The 23,499-nt window shown below is 41.7% G+C and overlaps 1 protein-coding gene across 4 annotated transcripts; it reads left to right on the top strand.

Annotated features, from left to right (window-relative positions):
• The first annotated feature begins 480 nt into the window (after positions 1 to 480).
• On the top strand, positions 481 to 22,236 carry LOC143884912 (eukaryotic translation initiation factor 4G-like). Of its 4 annotated transcripts, none has more exons than XM_077388769.1 (8): positions 481 to 632; positions 1,335 to 2,298; positions 3,635 to 4,151; positions 4,246 to 4,287; positions 19,214 to 19,411; positions 19,510 to 19,860; positions 19,971 to 20,043; positions 21,833 to 22,236. In XM_077388769.1, the coding sequence occupies exons 1-6, from the start codon at positions 630 to 632 to the stop codon at positions 19,838 to 19,840; spliced, it is 2,055 nt and encodes a 684-aa protein (XP_077244884.1). In that variant the 5' UTR covers positions 481 to 629; the 3' UTR covers positions 19,841 to 19,860; positions 19,971 to 20,043; positions 21,833 to 22,236. The 4 variants fall into 4 exon arrangements, with proteins under 4 accessions (XP_077244884.1, XP_077244885.1, XP_077244882.1 ...); XM_077388770.1 differs by having other exon boundaries at positions 1,335 to 2,348; positions 4,054 to 4,151; XM_077388767.1 differs by having other exon boundaries at positions 1,335 to 2,348; positions 3,640 to 4,151.
• Positions 22,237 to 23,499: the final 1,263 nt, after the last annotated feature.

Raw genomic sequence — 23,499 nt, 5'->3', positions numbered from 1 at the left:
GCTTTTCTGACTTCATTTTCCACTATTTTCCAAGCCACCCCGAGCAACCAAACGGAGGGAAGTGATGTATTCGTCCTGTTTGTTACTTGGAACAGCCCCTTCTGACCAGTGTATTAATTTATGACTACTCTTTTAAACTAGAGGGGGTGCCCCAAATAAAAAAGAGGGGTGAATATATCGTTTCCCTAAACATAGGGAAACAATACCCCCGCCCCCTCCCCCAAAATCATTTGCATATGATGATCACAACCCTCTAATCTATAGTGGTTTCCATAATAAGCAATTTCTCTTTATATCTGAGGGCTAGGATCATGGAAACTGTTTTTTGGGACGCAACCTATTTACGATGTGGTCTATCAAATGGACCGCTTGGATCATCCTATAGTATGGACGGTACACTGTCCTAGTGGGTTGGATTTGGGCACTAAGGATGAGAATTTTGGGTGCCCATCAACTGTTCCTGTTGGGGGGGAGAGAGAGAGAGAGAGAGGAGGGGGGGGGGGGGGGGGGGGTCTAAAGGTGGGAAAGGCGCACTAAATGATTCCTTACTTAAAATATAAGGAATTTAGAAAGAATTTTTCTGCCGCTTTGTCAAATTGTTACTCGGACGCTCTTCAAGCAGATCGAAAATGGTACTTCTCGATCCCTCAGTCTCTTCATCTACTTTTTCTTTGGTTTCCTTTCTATTGTTTGTTCATTTGTATTTCCATCTATTTTGCTTCTAGCTTTTCTTACTTTCATGGTGTTCGGGTTTTGCTATGGAAAAGGTTTTTTGATTGTTGGAGAGGGTTTATTATTCTTATTATTATTATTATTATTACTCAGGAGGATGAAATTTTTCATTAAGAAAAACTTCTCCAGAATTTCTTGGTTTTCAATTGTTTGATTACATACGATAAAAATTAACTTAAGCCACATCAGTTCAATTTTAATTTAGATAGAACTTCAATTTATACTGTCCGTTTGGATACATGGATTTTATAAGCTAAAACCTAGATTTTAAATGCCAAAACCTGGATTTTAAATGTGTAAATAAGGTGTGTAACCACTCAATCTTGTAAAATCTAGGTTATAGCTTATAAAATCCAGGCTTTAGCTTGTAAAATTTGAGATTTTACATTCCTAGATTATAAATTCCATGTATCCAAATGGCCACATAACGTTATTCCTCTAAATATGCTATAACCATATCATTTATCTCTAAATTGTGGAAATAAAAAAGGGAAGAAAACCCAGTGAAGTAAAGTGATGGGTATAATGTTAGGATTTTGAAGTTCCAAGTTTGCTGATTTTTTACAACTGGGGTTCATAGAGGTTTGATTCCTTCTCCTCAGACTCCATTGCAGGTAATGCACAAAGCTGAGAAAAAGTATGAAGTGGGTAAAGTTTCTGACGAGGAAGAGGCCAAGCAAAGACAATTGAGAGAAATTCTCAACAAGCTAATGCCTCAAAACTTTGAAAAACTTTTCGAGCAAGTCAAAATGGTTAACATTGACAATGAGGACACTCTTACTGGTATTATCTCACAGATTTTCGATAAAGCTCTGACGGAACCTACTTTCTGTGAAATGTATGCAAACTTCTGCTTCCATCTTGCTGGTGAGTTGCCCGATTTCAGCAAGGACAATGAGAAGATTACTTTTAAAAGATTGCTTTTGAACAAGTGCCAGGAGGAATTTGAAAGAGGAGAAAGAGAGCAAGCTGAAGCCAACAGAGTTGAGGTGGAGGGTGAGATAAAGCGATCCAATGAGGAAAAAGAGGAGAAGAAGGTCCAGGCTCGTAGGCTGATGCTTGGGAACATTCGGTTGATTGGCGAGTTGTACAAAACAAGAATGCTGACTGAGAGAATCATGCATGAATGTATTAAAAAGTTGCTGGGTCAGTATGAGAGTCCTGATGAGGAAGATGTTGAAGCACTATGCAAGTTAATGAGTACAATTGGGGAGATGATAGATCATCCCAAAGCGAAGGAACATGTGGATTTCTATTTTGAAATGATGTTTAAATTATCAAACAATCAGAAACTCTCTTCCAGCGTGCGGTTCATGTTGAAGGATGCAATTGATTTGAGAAGGAATGGATGGCAGCAATGGAGGAAAATTGAAGGGCCGAAAAAGATTGAGGAAGTTCACAGGGATGCCGCACAGGAGCTGCAAGCACAAACAAGTAGATTGTCTCTTGGCTCTGGCCCTATTTCTTCTGCAAGAAGGTGGCATCCGGTAGACTATGGGTCCCGAGGGTCTACTATGTTATCTTCTCTGAGAGCCCAGCAGATGGGCGGTCTTCGTGGTGTGCCACCTCCGCAGGGGCGATGCCAGAAATTTTGCACAAGGGGGGCAAAAATTATAGTAAGTTTTTTTCTCCAAACAAAAGAAAGCACTATTATATTTTTCAAAAAAACCCCTGATATGTTCATTGTTATATCAATTTTTTTAAAAGGAAGGGAAAAGCCCTCACTTGGGAAGAGAAAAAGATATTTTTTAGAAGGCAGGGATATAAAAATGGTAAAATTAAAATTTTAAACTTATTTTGTACTCTGGATTCTATTGGCCATAATACGCTTTGCTGGTTTGCCCTTCTCTAACTACGATTAATACATTGGCAAAAAACTCGGTCAAAATAGTCGGTCATGCTCCATTCTTTAATGAGCCTTTCTCGTTATAGGACTTCTATGTTATCACGTGTCAACTTGTTGGGGGTTTATTTGAGTCAACAAAAAAAAATCCCTCTCTCTAACGAGATTATATATGGTGGCTGCCCCGCATCGTTTCGCTGATTCAAACCATTAATTTTTGGGCCTTACGTAGATGTAGATAGGGTGTATCCCAAAAAAATTTCTCTATACTGTTCATCCGAACCCTCACCCTCTATTATGAGCAGATTTCTATTTTGTACCGTCAATTTTAAACCTCCATAAATAGGAGGGTTAGGATCATCCAATGGAGAAGATATTTTGGGGCACATCTTATATACATTAGGGCCCAACAAATGAACGGTTTGGATCACCCAAATAATGTGGGCCTGGGCTGCACCCTCATACATCACCGGCCATCATATAATCTCCCTCTCTGAAAGATGTCTCTCAAGGGATCTGAGACCTTTCAATTAAATGGAGTGCAAATATTAGATTCTGCGTGTGTCCTATTAGTACACTTTGATTTAGGAATCACAGGTGAAAAAATCATCTCCATAGGATGATCCTAACCCTCTAATATGTAGATAAATTACATTTAGAAATATCTATAGATTGAAGAGTTAGGATTATCCAATGGAGATGATTTTATGGGCAAGGGCGCAACAAATCAACGGTTTGAATTGTGAGGAAAATGCCGACTATTTAGGATTCTATTAATGGTATTTAAGAGAAGGATTTATTTCAAAATCAATGCCAGCCTGTCGGTTTTAGCGTCAAGAGGAGATGGGTGATTTTTTTGCGGATGTATTAATTGTAGTTTTAGAAGGGAAAGCCAGCAAGGCACATTATGGCCAATAGAGTTCCGAATAGCTTCATATTGTCCCCCTTCCCTATTGGCCAATAGAGTCCCGAAACGCTAGACTTCGTCATTTTTTTTTTCCCAAAAAATTAAGGGGGGCAATTGTCCCCCTTCCCTTTCATGTGCCATCGCCCCTGCACCTCAGGTTCGTGGGTTTGGCGCTCAAGATGTTAGGACACTGTCAGTTCCCTTGCCACAGAGACCTCTTGATGATGATGCCATTACCCTTGGTCCTCAAGGTGGTCTTCCTAGGGGGATGTCCATCAGAGGACAGCCATTGATGCCAAGCCTTCCTTTGCCTGATATTTCTAGCATAGGAGACCCCAGAAAAATGGCATTAGGTCCAAGTGGTTACAGTTCTGTACCAGAATGGCCACATTTTAACTCGAGCGAGGAACTAATACCGAGATACATACCTGATGGTTTTATAGCAACACCTGCTTTTGATCAATCCAATGCTCGAGAGCGCAATGTATCTTTTGGAAACAGGGATTTAAGAAACTCAGATCGTTCCGATAGATCAACAGTAACCTCCTCCCCTGCCATGGGCTGTGTACAGGGATCTTCAACAGGGCACCAATATGTTCCTTCTGAATCTGCGGTGTCTGAAGACAGGTTGCGAGATATGTCCATGGCAATGATACTGGAATTCTATAGGTAACATCTTTCTTCTGATTTACTATTAGAAATTTCTTATCTATTTTTCTTTTAACACCTTCCCGGCTGCTGATTTTTGAGTGTCTGAAGACAGGTTGCGAGATATGTCCATGGCAACGATACGGGAATTCTATAGGTAAGATCTTTCTTCTCATTTACTATTAGAAATTTCTTATCTATTTTTCTTTTAACACCTTCCCGGCTGCTGATTTTGACTTTCTGCCCACTTCTATTTTCTTTCTGTGGAAGAAGAATTTACTTTTCTGCCAGTTGCTTAATCTATGCTAAAGTTTGAAAGGAATTTTAGACAACTATGCATGCGATGTTGAGTTTGTAGATTCTTTTCTAGCTTACTTACTAACCAATTATTCATTTTTTTATGGGTTATACCTTCTAAATTTTCTGCTTCTAAATTTTGAAATAACTTCAATAGATTACCATACCCACTAAATTTTTATTGGTTATTACTTGCCTGGTTTGTGGAATTTTTGTTGGATGAGATCACTTTTGCAAAGAATCTCAAGCCAATCACACATAATATTAGTTCTAAGCACACATTGCATAGGGAGAAGCAGGGGTTACCTCATATGCTTTCAAAACCACTAATAGCACTCCGAATTTGGTGACTTTGAGCCTTGAAGTTGGTTATCAACTCATGTTTCATTTTTTAAGCTACGTGAGGATTTGCATTTTAAGTTCATTTGGAGTCCTAATAAATCTATTTCATGCGAACAATGTCCTCAAACAAGAGAACAGGTGTTCAGAATGGATTCTTAACTCTCGTTTTCTTTTGTCTAGCAAGAAAACTAAAGGGAAGAGAGAAACACTATGGTCCTCAACATTGGTATACAAGCGGCAAAAACGTAGCCCATACAGAGTTCAATTCTATCTGCAGCCTCTTGCTTGAAAGAGTTTTCCATATTGTTATCACTTTTGGGAATTTGCTGGAAGGCGAATTAGAAGACTCTACAAAGGTCTAATAATTACAAGATAGTTGTAACTAGTGTCACGATCCTTTTCCTTCTCTTTCAGTCAATCCTGTGCGGCGCCCCAACATATGCATATGCCAAGACCAGCCTTTTCTAGGGCAAAGGCCCTGCCTCTTGATGCTTTGTATAATGCATTCTCATGATGCTTTGTATAATGCTCATGATCTCCAAGCCATTCCAGCCCATATGTGCTACTTAGCTTGCTCTTGTCGTTCACAACTTTAAACCCATTCTCGTGATAAGCATGCATCTGAGTCTATCTAACATATCGCCCTCAAGCCAAATGCAACTTGCAAGTCCATCCAGTGCGAGGCATATTGATGCCATGCTCAAATTCGCCAAGTCTCACGACCCTGCGGTTCGAGGCATAGACCTATGCCATGAAACAATCCACAAGAACAGGGTCTTGCATGGCAGCCAAAGTCATCTCGAGGTGAGGTGAGGTCCATCCACACGCCGCTCCACCAAACCCAAAGACTTTGGTGCTCACATAGGGAAACTAACCCAACATGCACTGTCTTTGATCCCATCTTCGACCAAAGAAACTGGACAATCCCTCTTGAAGACTCACAGTCCGCACCCAAAGCTCCCTTTAGGACATGCCTACAAACTGCGACATGATTTTCCATTGTGTGTCACACACACACACACACACACACCCACCCAACATGCACTGTCTTTGATCCCATCTTCGACCAAAGAAACTGGACAATCCCTCTTGAAGACTCACAGTCCGCACCCAAAGCTCCCTTTAGGACACACACACACACACACACACACACACACACACACACACACACACAAGCACTTTGCAAAACTGAGCTCCACATTAGGAACGACTTGGCTTGAGAACAGACCCCACTGGAACATTGACAACTTGGCCCTTCTTGACCATCTTGCCCCTTCTTGTACCACATTGCTTTAACTTTAGCAATCTGCTACCTTCTCAATTGTTCTGGAGTTAGCATCCTCATTTATAGTTTTTCGAAACTCCATCGATGATTTTTCTTGCTCCCACCAAATACCAATCATGGTTTAGAGGACTTCACCAAACTCAGTGATGGTTTTTTTGTGATCCAAACAAGCACCAATGACGGTTTAGAGGACTCCACCAAACTCAGGTATGGTTTTTAGTGTTCCCACCAAACATTGACAGAGGGTTTCTTGTACTCCACCAAACGTAGAGGGTATACCGATCGGACTTGATTCACACATGAATTCCTCAAATTCCCCTCTAGCTTCTCCCAAACTTTTGGGGTGGTCTCTCTGAATAGAGCACGACGAGACTTTCCTGATCTTCACCGGACCTAGGGAGGGTAGAGCGACCGGACTGTGGCACGATACTTGCCTCACTGGCCAAGTGCGAAGGAACCACCTCAATGTTCCCACCCCTTTGGAGGGCTGAGGGTCTCCCTGTTAGATTCTCAGTTTTGATGCTTAGTCTTGCATCTTTCTTTGCCCTATACCACATCAACCTTTATCTCACTTATGGCCTCCTTGGGTACTCGCTGGCCAGCATTCACACTATAGGCACCCTAATCTTCCATCACTCGAATTGAATAACCCTTTCGGTTTTCTCTGGCATTAGTACCTCAAAGCATGGTTTTAAATTTCAGCCGAAATGTGTCGGTTTCAGTGTGGGCCGACACCCTAAGTACATTAATTCGGTGTCAGCCCAGAGTTAGGCTGAAATTTTTTCCACAAAAATTCCATTTTTTCTGAATCTTCGAAAAAAATTCGGAAAATGCTAAAAAAAAATTTTGTTTTTTTTTATTTATGAAATTTCGGCTGAAACTGAAAATTTTCAATCCTTGCCTCAAAGTAGTAAGAAACGCATAAGCTCACCATGTTGTCCCGTACCAACACAACTAACCCACATGCCACATGAGTTCACCATGCTGTCCCATACCAGGGCAACTAACCCATCTTTGATCTAAGCAACCCCGATGTGTGCACCAAGGTCTTTCGCAAGTATCTCGCATACTCAATTAATACTATGAACTGCTACCTTAGTACTTCAGCCAATGCCCAGCTTTTCAATCCCGAGTATGTGTCTTCAGTCCATCTAGGTTGCGAACACCTTCACCCTTCATGGCTATGCACTTCGGCCCGGTGGTATTACTCTTCCTGAGAGCTCAACTCTATTCGTTCCCGAGTAAAAATGAATACCTTACCTAGCTTCTTCATTGTTTCCTCTTCACCCTAAGAGCATCACATGTCGTTCAAGTTATAGTTATATGCCTTCTCACTGAGTAAGCAATCCACCTCTGTAAGCTCTGTCAATATGATTTCCCCTACCCTGCCATGTGACCAAGGGTATCCTTCATCACATGCATTTGTTAGGTGCTGACACGTTCAACATGCCATTTATTAGAGAAGGGCATTTTTTAGAGAAAGGCTATGGCATAAGCCAACCTTCTTGATGGGGTGTAAAAACAGCAACCTGTAGTAGGCCGACACCTGTCCTGGAGTAGGTGAACTCAAGCCTATCACAGGCCGACACCTGTCCTGGAGTAGGTGAACTCAAGCGTATCACAGGCCGACACCTATCCTGGAGTAGGTGAACTCAAACCTATAGCAGGCCTGCACCTGTCCTGGCGTAGGTCATCCCACGTCATCAAATTTCCCTCTATAAAAGGGGGTTCAAAGTTCAAACCAATGGGTAATAACCTTCCTCTCCACCCAAAACTCTAAAAACTAGCTCTGCACTCCTGCTCATACTGACTTGAGTGTCGAAGGGCCTGTCCGGAGTAACACCCGAGTCGGTCTTCTGACCTCGCTTGCCTTTGTGCAGGACTCAGCTCTCTAAGCAGGGCTCAACCCCCTCACTCCGATTCACTCAGCTCCCTCACCTCGGCTTCTCGGATCCTCCAGCTTGGCTCTTACGTCACTGTCATATCTGTTACCGATTTTAGGCCTAACAGATTGGCGCCATCTGTGGGACCACGAACTAAAAGCTGTTCAGATCCCCTTACAAAATGGCAGGGCGCAAGAGTGCTCGAGTACCAACTGCACGGACGACTCGAGTCGCGGTACCGTGCAGGACTCGTAGTGAGCGAATCGCCTCGCTGGTGGTGGCCGCCTCTGCTACAGCTGAACGGAGCCCGGCTCGTTCGGAACGCCTCAACCCTATGCCCACTCCGGATCAAGTTCAAGCTCTTTTCCAGCAGATGACGGCTCTGGTCGGTCAGTATCAGCAGCTACTCCAAGCGCCTCCTCAACCTCCTCCAGAAGCTTCACAACCTGTACAGGAAAGGTCGAATATTCACGGAGGAGAGGCAGCACGCCACGATGAAGACTGGACTCACCACTCAAGGCAAGTCCATCACTCCGGGGCCAAGCATGCGCATACGGAGCCTCACCGCCGCCGAAGGTCGCGGTCCCGCTCCCCGCGAAGGCCCCGAGCTCGTGAAAACCGCACACAGCATGAGAAGTCCCAGCCTCGTCAAAAGAGTCCGGAAATTCAGTCCGGCTCTGCGGCGAGCCCGTCAGTGGAAAGAAACAGATCACCGGGCCAGCCGGACCGCAGAGCTGGTCCGATGCTTCAAAGGATGGAAGAAATGGACCACCGCATAGAAGAGCTGGCAAAAGATTATAGCCGGCCTATTGTGCGGGCGTTCTCAAGCAGAACATCGTTTACCGACGATGTCCTGGGTGCCCCAGCACCCAGAGGGTTTAAAATGCCAACCGTCTCGCAATACGACGGGACAACTGACCCAGTGGACCACTTAGAGACGTTCAGAGCGATGATGCTGCTTCACGGCGCATCCGATGGCTTCCTCTGCAGGGCGTTCCCGACCACACTGACCGGTGCAGCCCGGGACTGGTACTCCAGAATCAAACCGAACTCCGTCAGCAACTTTGAAGACTTCGGGGGACGACTTGGTCCGCCACTTCATGAGCAGCCGCAGGCCAAGGAAAACAACAGCATCCCTAATGGCCTTGCGGCAGGAGGATCATGAACCTCTCAAGACGTTCGTCCGCCGCTTCAACAGGGAGGCACTCCAAGTACCGAATTTGGATCCCTTAGCAGCAATGAACGTGCTCCTCGCGGGCGCCAGATCCAATGACTTCCGCCGCTCAGTGGCTCGCCAAAATCCGCACTCACTGGCGGATCTAATGGCCGGAGCTGAGGAGTACATAGCAGTGGAGGAAACGTTGGCAGCCCTGGACTCGACTCGGAGGAGAACCTCTGAGGACAAGAACCCTACCAAGCAGCGTAGGGAGGATAAGGCCCCCAGAAGAGAGAAGTCCCCCCAGAGGAGAGAAGAAAACTTCACGCCTCTCAACACCTCCCGGAAACATATACTGGCCGCCATCAGCGGAGAAGAATTCGTGAGATGGCCAACCAGAATGATCTCCAAAGGTAATAAGAGAGACCAATCAAAATATTGTCGGTTCCATAGGGACCACGGCCATGACACAGACGAATGCGGGCAGCTCAAGGAAGAAATCGAGCTGCTGATAGGCCTGGGCATCATGTAATTAGTCAACATTGGCAAGGGCCATGTCCAACTTCCATCCTGCCACTTCCGACCTCACACATTGGTATAATGATAGGTTGTTGGAACCACTCCAACCCATTCACTGACTATTTTTTTTTTAAAGATAACAGTTTATTTAATTCCTGGAAGGAAATTACACGAAGAAGGGACAAGATGTCCCTGTGTAATACAGTGAATTACAAGAGATTCGCTCCCGGAGCATTAAATACAACATTCGGAACCGATAATCCCACTCCCTCCTTCGCTAAACGATCGGCCAGAGTGTTAGCCGTACACCTTCGATGCGTTATCAACGGACGTATGATACCCATGAGATCTCGTATCTCATCAATCTCATTTGCAAGCCGCCAAGGGCCAGGACCTTGATTCCTCGCCCATGCAATGACGTTGGTTGAATCACCTTCCACGATTAAGGGCCCCAAATTATTATTCCTAAACCAACGAAGGCCGAATAATAATGCTCTAGCTTCCGCCTTGTTCGCATCACATACACCCGCTGGTCCAGAAAATGTATAATGGTGGTTCCAATAAAGTCGCGAATTGCTCCCCCAAACCCCGCAGGTCCTGGATTTCCCATCGAGCTTCCATCAAAATTGAGTTTAAGAGTGCCCTCCGGCGGTGGTAACCAAATCGGCTTGATGGCCTTTACACCCCGCTTTTCCATCATGACTGTGAATCCATTCCGCAATATATGTGATATTGAATATGGTACGCCCCCTTTACTGCTTGCCCATGTGAGAATTGCGATAATAATGGAGAGGCATAAAAATCTAGGAGCCTTGCTCCGATCATTGAAAATTCTGTTGTTACGTTCTATCCATAAAAACCATGTTATTGCGAACGGAATAGCGTTCCACATCTTCTGCCCCAAGCAGCCATGAAAAGCTCCCGTCCAGTTCATGAGCAACTCTGAAATGTTATTTGGGGGCACCCAACACATTCCGAAGAATCTGAGAATCCCCATCCATACCTCGTAGGAGTAAGGGCATAACAACAACAGATGGTCAATTGATTCATTGCTATTACAACATAGAGCACATCTGCTTGCCAACCGAACACTCCTCCTTTGAAGCCTTTCACAAGTATTAATACATCTGTATGCAACCAACCAAGCAAAAGCCGCTATCCTCGGGGGTATATAGGGTAGCCATAAGTGTTTCCATTTGCTGTCCCGTCTATCTCACATTGTTAATTTCAGGAAAAAGCTTTTTACAGTAAAACCCCCTTCAGAATCAGGTGTCCATATCCACTTGTCCGATAAAGTAGGGGATAGATAGGTGTTAGTTAAAAGATTGAGGAGAGATGTGAAAGATTCGATCTCCTCATCCTTTAAATTCCACCGAAACCTAATATCCCAAAAAGAAACCCCTCCGTCTTCACCACGGATAACATAATCTGAAATTGTTGCTTCCCTTTTTAGGACCACTCTGAATATATCCGGAAAAGCTACGGATAGAGGAGAGTCTCCTATCCATAGATCAATCCAAAATCGAGTTTCGTTGCCCTTGCCCGGTCTAAATCTTATAAATGGTTTGAAAAGCTCCCGTGTAGAGTGAATAGAACTCCACACACCGGAACCATTCCTGTTTGACGGTGTTCCACATTCCCAATCCCCCCAACCCTGCCCATATTTCCTTGCGATAGTATTATGCCATAGAGCATCCTTCTCAACCCCAAACCTCCATAGCCATTTCCCCAATAGAGCTTTGTTGCGCAAGCGGCTTCTTCCAATACCAAGCCCACCACAATTCTTTGGTTTGCAAACCGTTCGCCAAGATAATAAGTGTTTGAGCTTCTTCGATTCGCCCTCTCTCCCTTCCCATAAAAAATCTCTTTGAATCTTTTCAATGCGGTTAGCCACTTTGGAATGTATTTTAAATAAAGACATAATACACCGGCATGTTGGCAAGGGCGGCTTTAATTAGAGTAATTCGACCCCCGAGAGATAAGAACTTCTTTTTCCAGGTGGCTAATTTTCTTTCAATTCTTTCAATGACTACATCCCACAATCCGATTTTAGGAATGCCAAAACCCAGTGGTAACCCAAGATAAGTGATAGGAAATTGACTCACCCCGCAACCAAGGATGCGAGCATGAGTCCCAATGGACTCCTCCTCCAAATTGATGCCCGCTATTGTACTTTTAAAGAAATTAATTTTAAGTCCAGATGCCATTTCGAACCTGCGAAACAACCTCTTTAAATTTGCCGCGTAAGATACCCCATCCTTGATTAAGACTAAGGTGTCATCTGCAAACTGCAGGTGATTTATGGGTGAATCATTCTTGTTAGCCGTCAAGCCCCTGAGAAGACCCTTGCTTTCCGCCAAAGATAACAGTTTGCTGAGAGCTTCCACGACAACAATGAATAGATAGGGTGATAAGGGTCACCTTGTCAGAGACCTCGAGTACTATTGAAGAACCCATGAGGGGATCCGTTTATAAGTATTGAAAAAGAGGCAGTAGAAACACAAGACCGCATCCATTTTCTCCATTTCTCCCCAAAACCCATCTTCTCCAACATGAAATCCAACATTCCCCAGTCAACATGATCATAAGCTTTCTCAAGATCCACCTTTGCAATGATACCACTCTCCCCATTCCTCTTCATAGAGTCAAGAACTTCGTTAGCAATAACCCATCAAGTATTTGCCTTTTGTTCGCAAAAGCCCCCTGAAACTTGGATATCACTATATCCATAACCTTGCAAAATCTCATAGCCAAAGTCTTCGCCAAGAGTTTATAGAGACTGTGAACTAAACTAATCGGCCGAAAGTCTTTAAGTTCAATTGCACCCTCCCGCTTAGGAATAAGCATAATGAAAGTGGTATTTATTCCTTTGTTAAGGATTCCATTTTCGTGAAATTCATTGAAGAAGCGACATACCTCCTCTTTTATCAAATCCCAGTAGCGAATATAAAACTCCATTGGAAAGCCATCCAGTCCAGGTGCCTTATCCTTTTTTAAAGCGTGCAATGCAGCCTCAATTTCTTCCACCGAAAATACCCTTTCCATTAAACAATGCACCTTTTTCCATGTAAAAAACATTCATTAAACGATGCTTGTGCCAACTTTGACGGAGAGGACAAATTTTGTTCATGCCATCGTGCCTATGTTGCTCGACCCTAATTAGATATGGGAGAGTCCGTACCTCCAAGCTGCTATTGTTTATCGCCTTGTTCACAAAGCAGCCCATGCCACTAGAATAGCTCAATGATGTCTCACACACAACACTGAGAAAGCTATGTGCCCACGCTTTGGAATGGAAATCCTACACGGTTTGCTCTGTTCGCCTGTCTTCTGGACTTTCGAGGTGTCAAATTCAAAGACTTTCGCATTCTAGCTTACCTAGCTGCCACCACTTTGCTAACATTAAGTTCATCCTGACATTTCCACGACTTTGCCACAAATCTGAAAGAGTTTCCCGTTCTCTTGTACTCTACCACTGCACTTGAGATGCACTAACAATGGCCACAATAACTGCCCCTACTGCAACTATGTCAAGCACCGACATATTCAATACCATCACATGTGCCAAAGCGCCAACTCTACCCTCGATTCTCACTATCATACGCAACAATTCAAATTTTATCCCAAAATAATAAGCAACAATGATGTCAACTGACAGTAGCACTAACTATCAGAGGCACCCATCTCGGAAACACGGGCTCTAGAACCTGTTCTGATACCCAATTATATTAGAGGCCGCACTTTAGCTCGGAGCATCCTGCTCTCATACAACTGTCATGGGCCTTTTCCTTTTCTTGCAGACAAACCCGTGCGGCACCCCAACATATGCATTTGCTAAGGCCATCCTTTTCCAATGTAGGACCCTGAAGGCCCTACATGCCCAACACCTCTTAATGCTTTGTATAATGCCCACGATCTACTAGCCATTCAAGCCCATCTGTGCTATTTAGCTTCCTCTTGCCGTGCACAACTTTAAACCCACTCTTGTGATCAACTTGCATCATGAGTCCATCGAACGCAAAGCCCTCAAGCCAAGTGCAAGCCATCCAATGCGAGGCATGTCGATGCCACGCACAAATCCGCGAAGTCATCGATGCCACACAAATCTACCAAGTCGTCGACACCACACACTAATCCACCAAGTTTCACGACCGGACAGTTCAAGATATAGACCTATGTCATGAACCAAAACGCAGGAACGAAGTCTCGCATGACAGTTAAAGCCATTTAGAAGCAAGGCCAATTCCTACCACGCTCCGCTCCGCCAAGCCCAAAGACTTAGTTGTTCACACCATCGCATCAAGGGACCATCTGCAAGATTGTGGTGCAAGTTCACTCTCCTGCTCAGATAGCTAAAGCCCACCAAGGAACGGGGCATTTAATTGATCACGTCTCGATCCGTCAAGCCCGAAGGCTTGGCCATCCAAGGAGCAAACATGCACCATGGACTAATCCTCAAGACTTACATCTCGTGAGGGTGGCCGAAGCCACCCTGACACCAACTCATGGAAAGCCTAGAGCTTAGCCTACCCCCAAGATGTACTGCGGTGCTAAGGCATCGTTATAGTTAGCCTCAACACCGGTCTGTATGTGCAATGCAAGTGGGAACTCAACCCAAACTAGACTTGTCTTTGGTCCCCGTCCTCGACCAAAAAACTGGTCCATCCCTCTCAAAAGCTCACAGTCAGCACCCTAAGCTCCCTTAGGCTCTGTTTGGATACATGTAGTTACTTTGTAGATTAGTGGTATCAGTAGTCAATAGGGAGGTGATAAACATTTGATTTACCTAGAATTTACCTTGTAGAATAGTGATAAGAGATTATGAATAATGTAGTGGTTGAAGAAGATTTTTTAAATGTGATTCGGTGGGGAAGATTCGACCGTGTCTTTGACGAGGTCCAGGATTGGTCAGGCTCTTCTTCTATTGTCTTTTGTGACGTTAGAAGATCTGCAAATGAAGTAGCCGGCAATCTCACTAGAGAGGGCACGGTGACTAAGGAGTCTGTAGATTTGTTTGAGACTTCTTGCCTCCCTGACTATGCCATGCTTTGTCTCTATTTGGATTGTCTTTCTCTATTGTCTTTTGTGACATTAGAAGATCTGCAAATGAAGTAGCCGGCAATCTCATTATAGAGGGCACGGTGACTAAGGAATCTGTAGATTTGTTTGACTTCTTGCCTCCCTGACTATGCCATGCTTTGTCTCTATTTGGATTGTCTTTCTCTGCTTATGGCAGTTCTTTTTTTTTGCTTTTGTTTTTCTATCCTTGTATCGACCATCTCGGTCTTTGTTGCTTTCATTATACTTGCTGCCATTCAAAAAAAAAGAAAAAGAATAGTGATTAGTAGTGTTTGTTTATTGTCACTTTGAAAAAAAAAGTAGTGTTTAGTTGCCAACCTTGTAGAGCAGTGGGAGGGGGTGTCATTATCAATATAGAAAGAGGAGAGAGAAGAGAGAGAATAGAGAAAGAGAAAAAGCAAAATTTTCCAAGCCAAATTCCTCCTTTTTTGAGAAATTTAGCTTGGAAAGAATGAGGAGGAATCATTGATGCCACGCCACCAGACATGCAATTATTACCTCTGAAACTTGTGTACTAGTCTCCAGGGATTTCAATGCTACATCGGGAACCAAGCATCACAAAGTTAAAGAAAGTGCATGTTTTGGCTTGGGAAATCCTTGAGGATGCCATGCATGTGGCAGCCAAACAGAGCCTTAGAGCACTCCTACACCAAAATTCAAAACCCTGATATTGGATGCTCGATAATGATAAATCAATCATTAAGCATAGGGAGTCAAAGATCTTCAAAGGTCATTTTGTTTATTTTGGATCATAAACCCAAAAGCGACATGACAGTCACTGTCCGAATGTATCTGTAAACCCACAAATATGGGGGTTGAGTGAGTCCTTCATGAGCCGCAAGTTTTGCTGGAAAATCATCATTGTCCCCATTTCAGAAAAAAAAAAAAAAGTTATGGTAGAAATGTGCAGTCTTATAAGCTATTCGAATCCAAAATTTACCTTTTAATCAGTCGGGCTCACGCCCATCCTTTTGAAAAACTAATGCTCATACCTCACCTGTCGCCACCCTATTAAATGCAAGTAGAAGGAATCTTTTTGATTGGGAATTGGAAGTTGTTGTCTCATTCCTCAGGAGACTGGGAATTGATAAAAGATTCTGGAGTGGGACCTTGATGGTTATTTTCAATGTCAAATCTTTTTATGAATGTTTGTTCCAATTTTCTTTTCTATCGCCTGCTAGACGCGTTTCGAAAATTGAAGCCTCCTTTGAGAGTGTTAACTTACCAACTTCTCCAATAGCTTAAGCTGTTGGAGAAAGGCGTTATTTATCTTTTATACTTCAACACTCCCCCGCACGTGTGGCCCACTTGGCAAACACGTGGCACATGTGGTCTCACTTTGGGCCGACCATCGCATGTGGATTTTTGCTATCCGGGAGGTTTGAACTCGAGACCTTTGGCTTTGATACCATGTTAACTTACCAACTTCTCCAATAGCTTAAGCTGTTGGAGAAAGGCGTTATTTATCTTTTATACTTCAACAGAGAGAATGCTTTCTGTTGGACTGCTTGTCTAGACAAGATCCTCACGATAGACCACCTTTGTTATAGATGTAAGATTCTAGTCAATGATTGCGCTCTTTGTCTAATTGATGCCGAGTTTTTCGACCACCTACTCTTGCATTGTAGTTTGACTCACGACCTTTGGTTTTTTTTTCTTAGTCTCTTCAGTCTTAGTTAGGTTCTCCTTGGCCATATTGTTGGACACTTTGAGTCCTGGATATTTGCTCCTTGTACCTCCATATGTAGGATCTTGTGGAATTTACTGTGTGATGTCACTCTTTGGCTTGTATGGAAGGAAAGAAATGGAGGAGTTTTCAAAGGGATATCAAAAAGTGTTAGTAATCAGAGATAAATCTTCTCTATTGTTGTCCATAGGGCATCTGGCCTTTCCTAGTTTCGAGGTATTTCGATGTCCTACAGGTCCTGAGACATCAGATTGAGTAGTGAGCATATCAAGAGCCGTCAGCCTCGATGGGACCTTCTCTTTGGAGGCTAATGCTGAACTCCGACTGAACTACTCTTCTGAGGCTTCTGAGAAATGACGCTAGTGAAGTTCTATGGACGTATTTGGGACCTATAGGAGAGAAGGGTTCAAACAAGGCAGATGTTTAGGCTCTTCATGAGATTTAACTAGTAGATCAATCTCAGATAGACCAGATGATATCATCAAGAGAGACTCCCCTCAACGTAGTCTTATGGGTGGGAGACGAGAACACTTTTCCATGGAGGTTTGTAGATGCCTTAAAGGAGATCCACGATCGATTAGAGGGCCACTATAGGGCCACTATACCAACGTTCATTATGTTTGGCTATTGACTAACTTGAAGGGGATGCTCTTCCTCACCTGTGTGTTGACAGATAGGCTATTTTGACATTCAATTACATGCCTCTTTGATGATGTTCTGCTTGCTTTATTCTTGTTTTGTATCTATTAAATTATATTGTGCTTGGTTTATTCTTGTTTTGTATCTATTAAATTATATCTTTCTTTGTATTTTCTTTGACCACCGGTCATTGGGCTTTTGCCCCTATTTTAATAAAATTTCCACCGTTCAAAACCAAAATAAAAAGCCAGTAGAAAAATTTAACCGAGAAACAACCTTGAGGGTCTCAGATCATCTAAATCCTCTTATTCTTCTCAACTAGTGAGACATCAGTTTTCTCCAAAGCATTAAGCAAACCAACCAAAAACTCATACCCATCATTTTAGAAGTTTCTCCCAATTTCCATCACAAAATTCCCACAACCACCCAAATCCTCTTTTCCTTCTCAACTAGAGAGATCACATTCTACTAAAACATTCTATAAGACTCACCACCACATATAAGCTTAGGTATGTATAGCACCTCTCTCCCTCTCTCTCAACCGCATGCCGTCAAAAGTAATGGATCATTAGATTCAATAACAAACTTATGCAGCCAACTTGTCTTGACGAGACAGTGTGCTTCCGCTCTCCCCACCTCACCTTATACTTTTTAAAATTTATATTACCCCAAAAGGTTTTTTTCCTCTCCATTGCCACTTCAAAGGGCCTTATTCATTTGTTTTAACTTCCCAAGACCAAGGTCCCCATCCTTGTTTGGAAATTGATGATTTGATAAGGGTATTTCTCCCGCATGAAGAAAGCTACCTTTTCTTCCATGAAGCAAGCTTCTTTTCTGATTTCCATCCTTCCTACTGTGGGGACCCACAAAGCCTTTGGCAGAATACAATATCAAAAGAAAAGATGAATATGGTTAATGGCGATCTAGTTTACAACTGCATGATGTAGGACAGGTTAGGGAAGGCAACTAAGTATGCTGATTCTATCACTTCATGGTAATTGTGGGTAATGGGTAAATGGATTTGGGTTTTTTAGGAGGGATATAAAGGTAGGAAGTAAGTATCAGTCAGTCAGCAAATAAGGACTGATTGGATGAGCAAGGGGCTGGTATAACATATCTGAACTGTCAAACAGATTTGGAGTGTTTGAACCATAATCACCACTTTACCAGGTTGGCAAACGAATTTTGAAAGGGAAACATGAAATGAAAGCAGGAAATACGGAGAAAAAAATAGAGGGGAAACAAGAAATGGAGAAGTGATAAAAAATCGTATGAGAAACATCTTCGGACACACGTTAGAAACATTTCAGAAACAGTAGGAAACCATTGTGGGAAATACATAAACAATAGGAAAACATTGTGGGAAATACAAGAGAAATATGTAATTCTATTTTAGTTATCTTTATCTTATTACCCTAATTTTTTCTTTTAATTTGTATTTTTTTAAGTTTTTGTACATTTTTGTGAGTGCTTGTGGATTTGTAATTTGTTAATTTATAATTTCTACGAGCTTTTACGCATAACATGCATTTATTATTATTATTATTCATAATTTTTATTTAAATGCATGCATCATTTAGGAATTAGGACTGTAATTGAGTCTGTATCAGTCCCAAGAAAAGTGTTGATCGGAGGGGTTTTAACAGAAATATGGGACTGTTGGTTATGTCAGAGACTGGTCTAGGTGATAGGAGCAAGGACAGATGGGAAAGGTTTTGGATGGTTTCTTGGATATGTAACTTATCAATAAAGGGGCTGAATTCAAGAGTTCAACAAAATAAGGCAGTACCGTGTATGAGAGGGTGTTCATTGGAGACGATGGTTTTTAAGCGGCACGTAGTGGAATTAGGGCAGTTCTCGAATCTTTGACAGATCAAGGATTGTTCAAAATAAAGAAAACCTATAGGGAGAGTGTTTGCGAGGTCGAATTTCCCTTTGATGCGGCAGAGGGAGGGAAATTTAATGCATTTTTATCTATTTGATTTTTCATCAAATAGTTTTGCTTGCGAGTTGTGAGAGTTTGATTATGTAATTTGATGTGAAGAAAACTGTGGAGAATAGGGTATCTTTGCATGCTTTTGCTAAATTGCCAAGATATAACGCTTGTGAAGTTGGAAATTCCTTGTTAATTTTTTCTTATACTTTTTTTTCCCTGATGATTTATCTCGTGTGCTGAAAACTGGTTTTAATTTTCAGTGTTCGAAATGAGGATGAGGTTCGTTTATGCATGAAAGAATTGTACTCCCCGAGTTTCTACCCCGACATGGTAATGCTCTGGGTCACAGACTCTTTTGATAGGAAAAACGAGATTGACAGGGATCTCTTAGCTAAGCTTCTTGTTAACCTCTGCAAGTCTCGAGATAGCTTGCTAAGCCAAGTCCAGCTCATCAAAGGGTAAATACCATATCTCCATATAAATCTCACAGAAGTTCACCCGTCTTATTTTTTGTCTGACATTGTTTATTTGTTATTTTTTCCCACTTCTTTGCCAGGTTTGAATCCGTGCTCTCTTGGTTGGAAGATACCGTTATCGATTCCCCCAAGGCAGCTGAGTATCTTGGACGCATATTTGCTAAAATCATCATAGAAAATGTCATTCCCTTGAGAGACATTGGGAGATTAATACATGAACGTGGCGAGGAGCCAGGAAGTCTTCTACAAAGTGGGATTGCATCAGATGTTCTTGTTAGCATTCTTGAGATCATAAGACAAGAGAAAGGGGAATCTGTTCTAAACGAGATCCGGGTGAGCTCCAATCTGCGGTTAGAGGATTTTCGACCTCAGGATCCATTCAAATCAAGAAAGTTAGATGCATTTATTTAGTAAACAATGCCCTGTATCAGGTAAGAAATTCATGTCAAGGCCTTTTAGGTTACTACAATCAGCAAAAATATACTCTGTTTCAGGCTCTAACATATTGGGTCTCTTTTCTCATGCCTTATTTCTCCAATAGTTCATGCAATTGCTGGAAGATCAATTGAGCAACTTAGTAGCACCCCCCATATATGAATGGGTCATTATGAGAGGTATCTCCCAGACTTCTTAGTGTAGACTGCCCTTTACCTTTTCTGTTGTTTTTTTTCCTTTTTCCTTCTCCAATTGGATTGAGCCCATTTTCGCTTGACTATAAAACTGTTCTTAGCACTGACCATTGTAGTCTCTTATGTTGTCATTTGGAGTTCTTGGAGAATGCGTCGGATATCTTACATTTTTTTATTCGCAATCTGTCGTGGTTGATTTAATGAGGGGATTATGTAGCCATTGGCTGATTTTTCTTGTTTTCTTTCCTTTTTTTTCTTTGGTTTCTGTTGTAATGACCATCTCGGTCTGCCATTTTCAAAAAAAAAAAAGAACAAAAGAAAAGAAAAAGCAGAGAAAAAATTCATCTTGGTACTGCCCCTCGATTTCTGATCTAGAATGAAATGCATGCTTTCATAACTAAGGGCCTGTTTGGATTGCAAGAAAAGTTTGGAAAAGAAAAAAATTTCCAGGACTTCTTGATTTTCTTGTGTTTTGATTGCCATGAAAGAGATTTTTTACTGGAAAAAAATTCTGACATGAGAAAAATATGGAACTTTTTCAACCAAAATTTTCCATTTTAAAACCTGTTATTTTTTTTTTCTAACCCAAGCAAAAGTCATCGGGCTAGGGTTTTAAAGCTTTAAAAGACCTTTTATCTCTTTCTTTTTCTCCACTCGCCTCTCTCTTCCGTGGCTCAGAGCTAGGGTTTTCGCCGCCGATCATTCTCCGGCGATCTCTGCAACCTTCCTTCGGTGATTCTTCGGCAAGATTCCCAACTATAAAGCTCGGTTTATCCCATATTCTCCAGTATTTATCTGCCATTTTCTCTTTTTTTTCCCATTCTTCTTCTCCTTATTCTTCAAATAGCTCAAATCACAATATTTCTATCCCATATTCTAGGTTTTTCCTATTTTCTAGGGTTTCTATTAGCTTGGATCTCTACGTTTTTGGATCATTTTTCGGTTTCTTTTTTTTTTTTTTTGCTCAAATCTATTGAAGCTATAGTTAGGGTTTCAGATGATGCTTTTCTAGGGCTTTTTTTGCACGTAGGGTTTCTCTCTTTCTTCCCCTTTTCTTCTTCGAGGACCAGAAAATCAGGTAATTCTACTCTTCTGTGACGATCTTGTGTACATTTAGTAGTTCTTCATAGAGAAATCTACGTTCCGTACGCAATGTGTCTCGCATTTTGCCATTTCGACTATTTTGAGCTATCGAGTTCTCGATTTTCTAGGGTTTTGGTAGGGTTTAGTTAAGGATCTAATGATCTGTACGGAATACATATTGTTTCTCTAGTGCTTTGGTTGTTTAATTTTGTGTTTATTGGTCAGGAAGGATTGAGAGTGATGTTTTCTATTTTACGAGGATTGAGAGTGATGTTTCTCTAGTGCTGTAGTTCGTTGATGGAGATTTTTCCATTCAAATTCACCTGATTACTCCATTTTTGGAATTCAAGCATTCTAGGTCGTCTGATTGTTAGACTGAAAGTGATTTGTTCTGCAAGTTCTTTTATATAGATCTATGATCTGTATTTATTTATCCGTAAATATCATTGAGTTTTGGAGGTTTCTGATGTCTCATATTTGGTGTTGAGATTTGTCCCTTGCTTGTGAAATTTTTTACTCAGGATGTGTTTTCCCTGGATGGATATATGCTCTTTTTTTTGGCAATATTCTTCTATGTTTTGCTTTGGGGCTTTATTTCTGTGTTCTTCTTTGTCTTAGTGCTTTAGTTTCTGGAATTCTGAGTTCCATAACTTTCACTGTTTAATCTGCATTTGGGTTGGAATGAATTTAGGATCTGTAAAGGGTACTTGAGGAGGTTAGAAAAATTCCCAATGTTGATGCTTCATTCCGAAATAGAGCTCGACAAGTCTTAATGGCGGATGAGAATACAGCAATGTGGTGTCTGAACCTCCCAGACGATGAAGAGAAGTTAGATTTTGTGAAGTGCTTACTTGATGCTTGAGGGGTAAGGATACCCCCTCATCTTCTACATTAGTCTTTTTTTGTTTGGACTTGTAGTTTACTTTTGGACGTGTAGCATTTTAGTTTTGATGCTTGGATGTTCTTAGCATTTCTATACTTTTGGACATGTAACATATCTATACTGACTTCCTTTGGTTTGATGTTTCCAACAATTTGACTTCTTAAGCTGTTGTGGTTTATAATTAGATTTTAAATTCTGTTTTGATATGGGTACTCGGTTTGTTTTGATATTAGCAAAAGGAAGGAAACACATCAAAGTGAATTATAGACTTTTTGGAGTTTTATCTGCAGTTTAGGCGGATGAGCTAGAAAGTTTGTTTTATCTCAAGATGGTCTTAGGTCTTAATTGTTGATTGATTGCCATTGTGCACGTGGTTATATGGTTGGAATATCTATGCATTTATTACTATGAATTAGCCTTATCAGGTTATTCAAAGTGCCCCAATCATGGCTTTGAACTTCAATCAAACAGTTGGTTTTTTACTCCCAAGTGGGTCTCAGTAAAGATCATATTTGTATATTGGGATTTGCTAGGGTCCATCGCATAAGGCATTTCGCAGCTGGTCTGTTGCATGTCAGACCAGCCACCTCATGAATGGAGACAAAAGCTGTTGTCTCCATTCACGAGGTGAGTGCTATGGCATGCGACAGACCAGCCGGGAAATGCCTTTTGCAATGGACGCTAGCAATTCCCTTGTACATATTTGTATATTTGCCATTGTGCTGGTGATTACCAATATTCAACGAGTGGGTGTGGAGGGATGGGGATCATATTTGTATATTTGTAAAGATCTTTGGTGTAGAGGGATGGGCATGTTTATTGGAAGAAAATGAGGTTGAGCCACCATTTCTGCACATCTTTGGGCTTGTTGTAGCCTTTTTAATCATTGGCAGGACCATATTGGGTAGGCCCATAACAAATCAGAAAAATATTTTCTTTTTAAAAAAATTAACCAAACGCTAAAAAAGTTTTTCTTGAAAAATATTTTCCTTTTCAATCTTGGTAATCCATACAGTTGAAAAATAATTTTAGAATTGTTCGGAAAATCATGGAAAGGAAAAAAAAATCTCAAGAAAATTTTTTCTCGCATAAATGTTTTTCTTGCAATGCAAACAGGCCCTAAGTTCTTGCAAGGAAAAATAGAGCTAGAGCTTTAAAACATAAGGAATTTAATAAGCGAAATGATTTCAACACAACCATGTTTTGATACAAGACACTCATGTTTCTTGTCGACAAGATACATGAGCCATGAGCGCATTTATCAAAACATAGTTGTGCTGAAATCATTTCCCTTAATAATTATAGAGAAATTTACACCTCTTGGATATTTAATATATATAAATTAAGGCATTGATAAATCGACCCTCATATAGGGCAGTGCAGAGAGAGAGAGAGAGAGAGAGAGAGAGATGGGGGTCGATTTAAGATATTAGGAGTCGATTTATCACTGTCCTATAAATTAATTTGGACTCCCT

The sequence above is a fragment of the Tasmannia lanceolata genome, unplaced genomic scaffold, assembly GCF_043159265.1.
Source record: "Tasmannia lanceolata isolate RefF3 unplaced genomic scaffold, GAP_Taslan_0.1 ptg000008l, whole genome shotgun sequence".
In the NCBI taxonomy this organism is placed as follows: Eukaryota; Viridiplantae; Streptophyta; class Magnoliopsida; order Canellales; family Winteraceae; genus Tasmannia; species Tasmannia lanceolata.
This window is presented reverse-complemented; position numbering and strand designations above follow the sequence as displayed.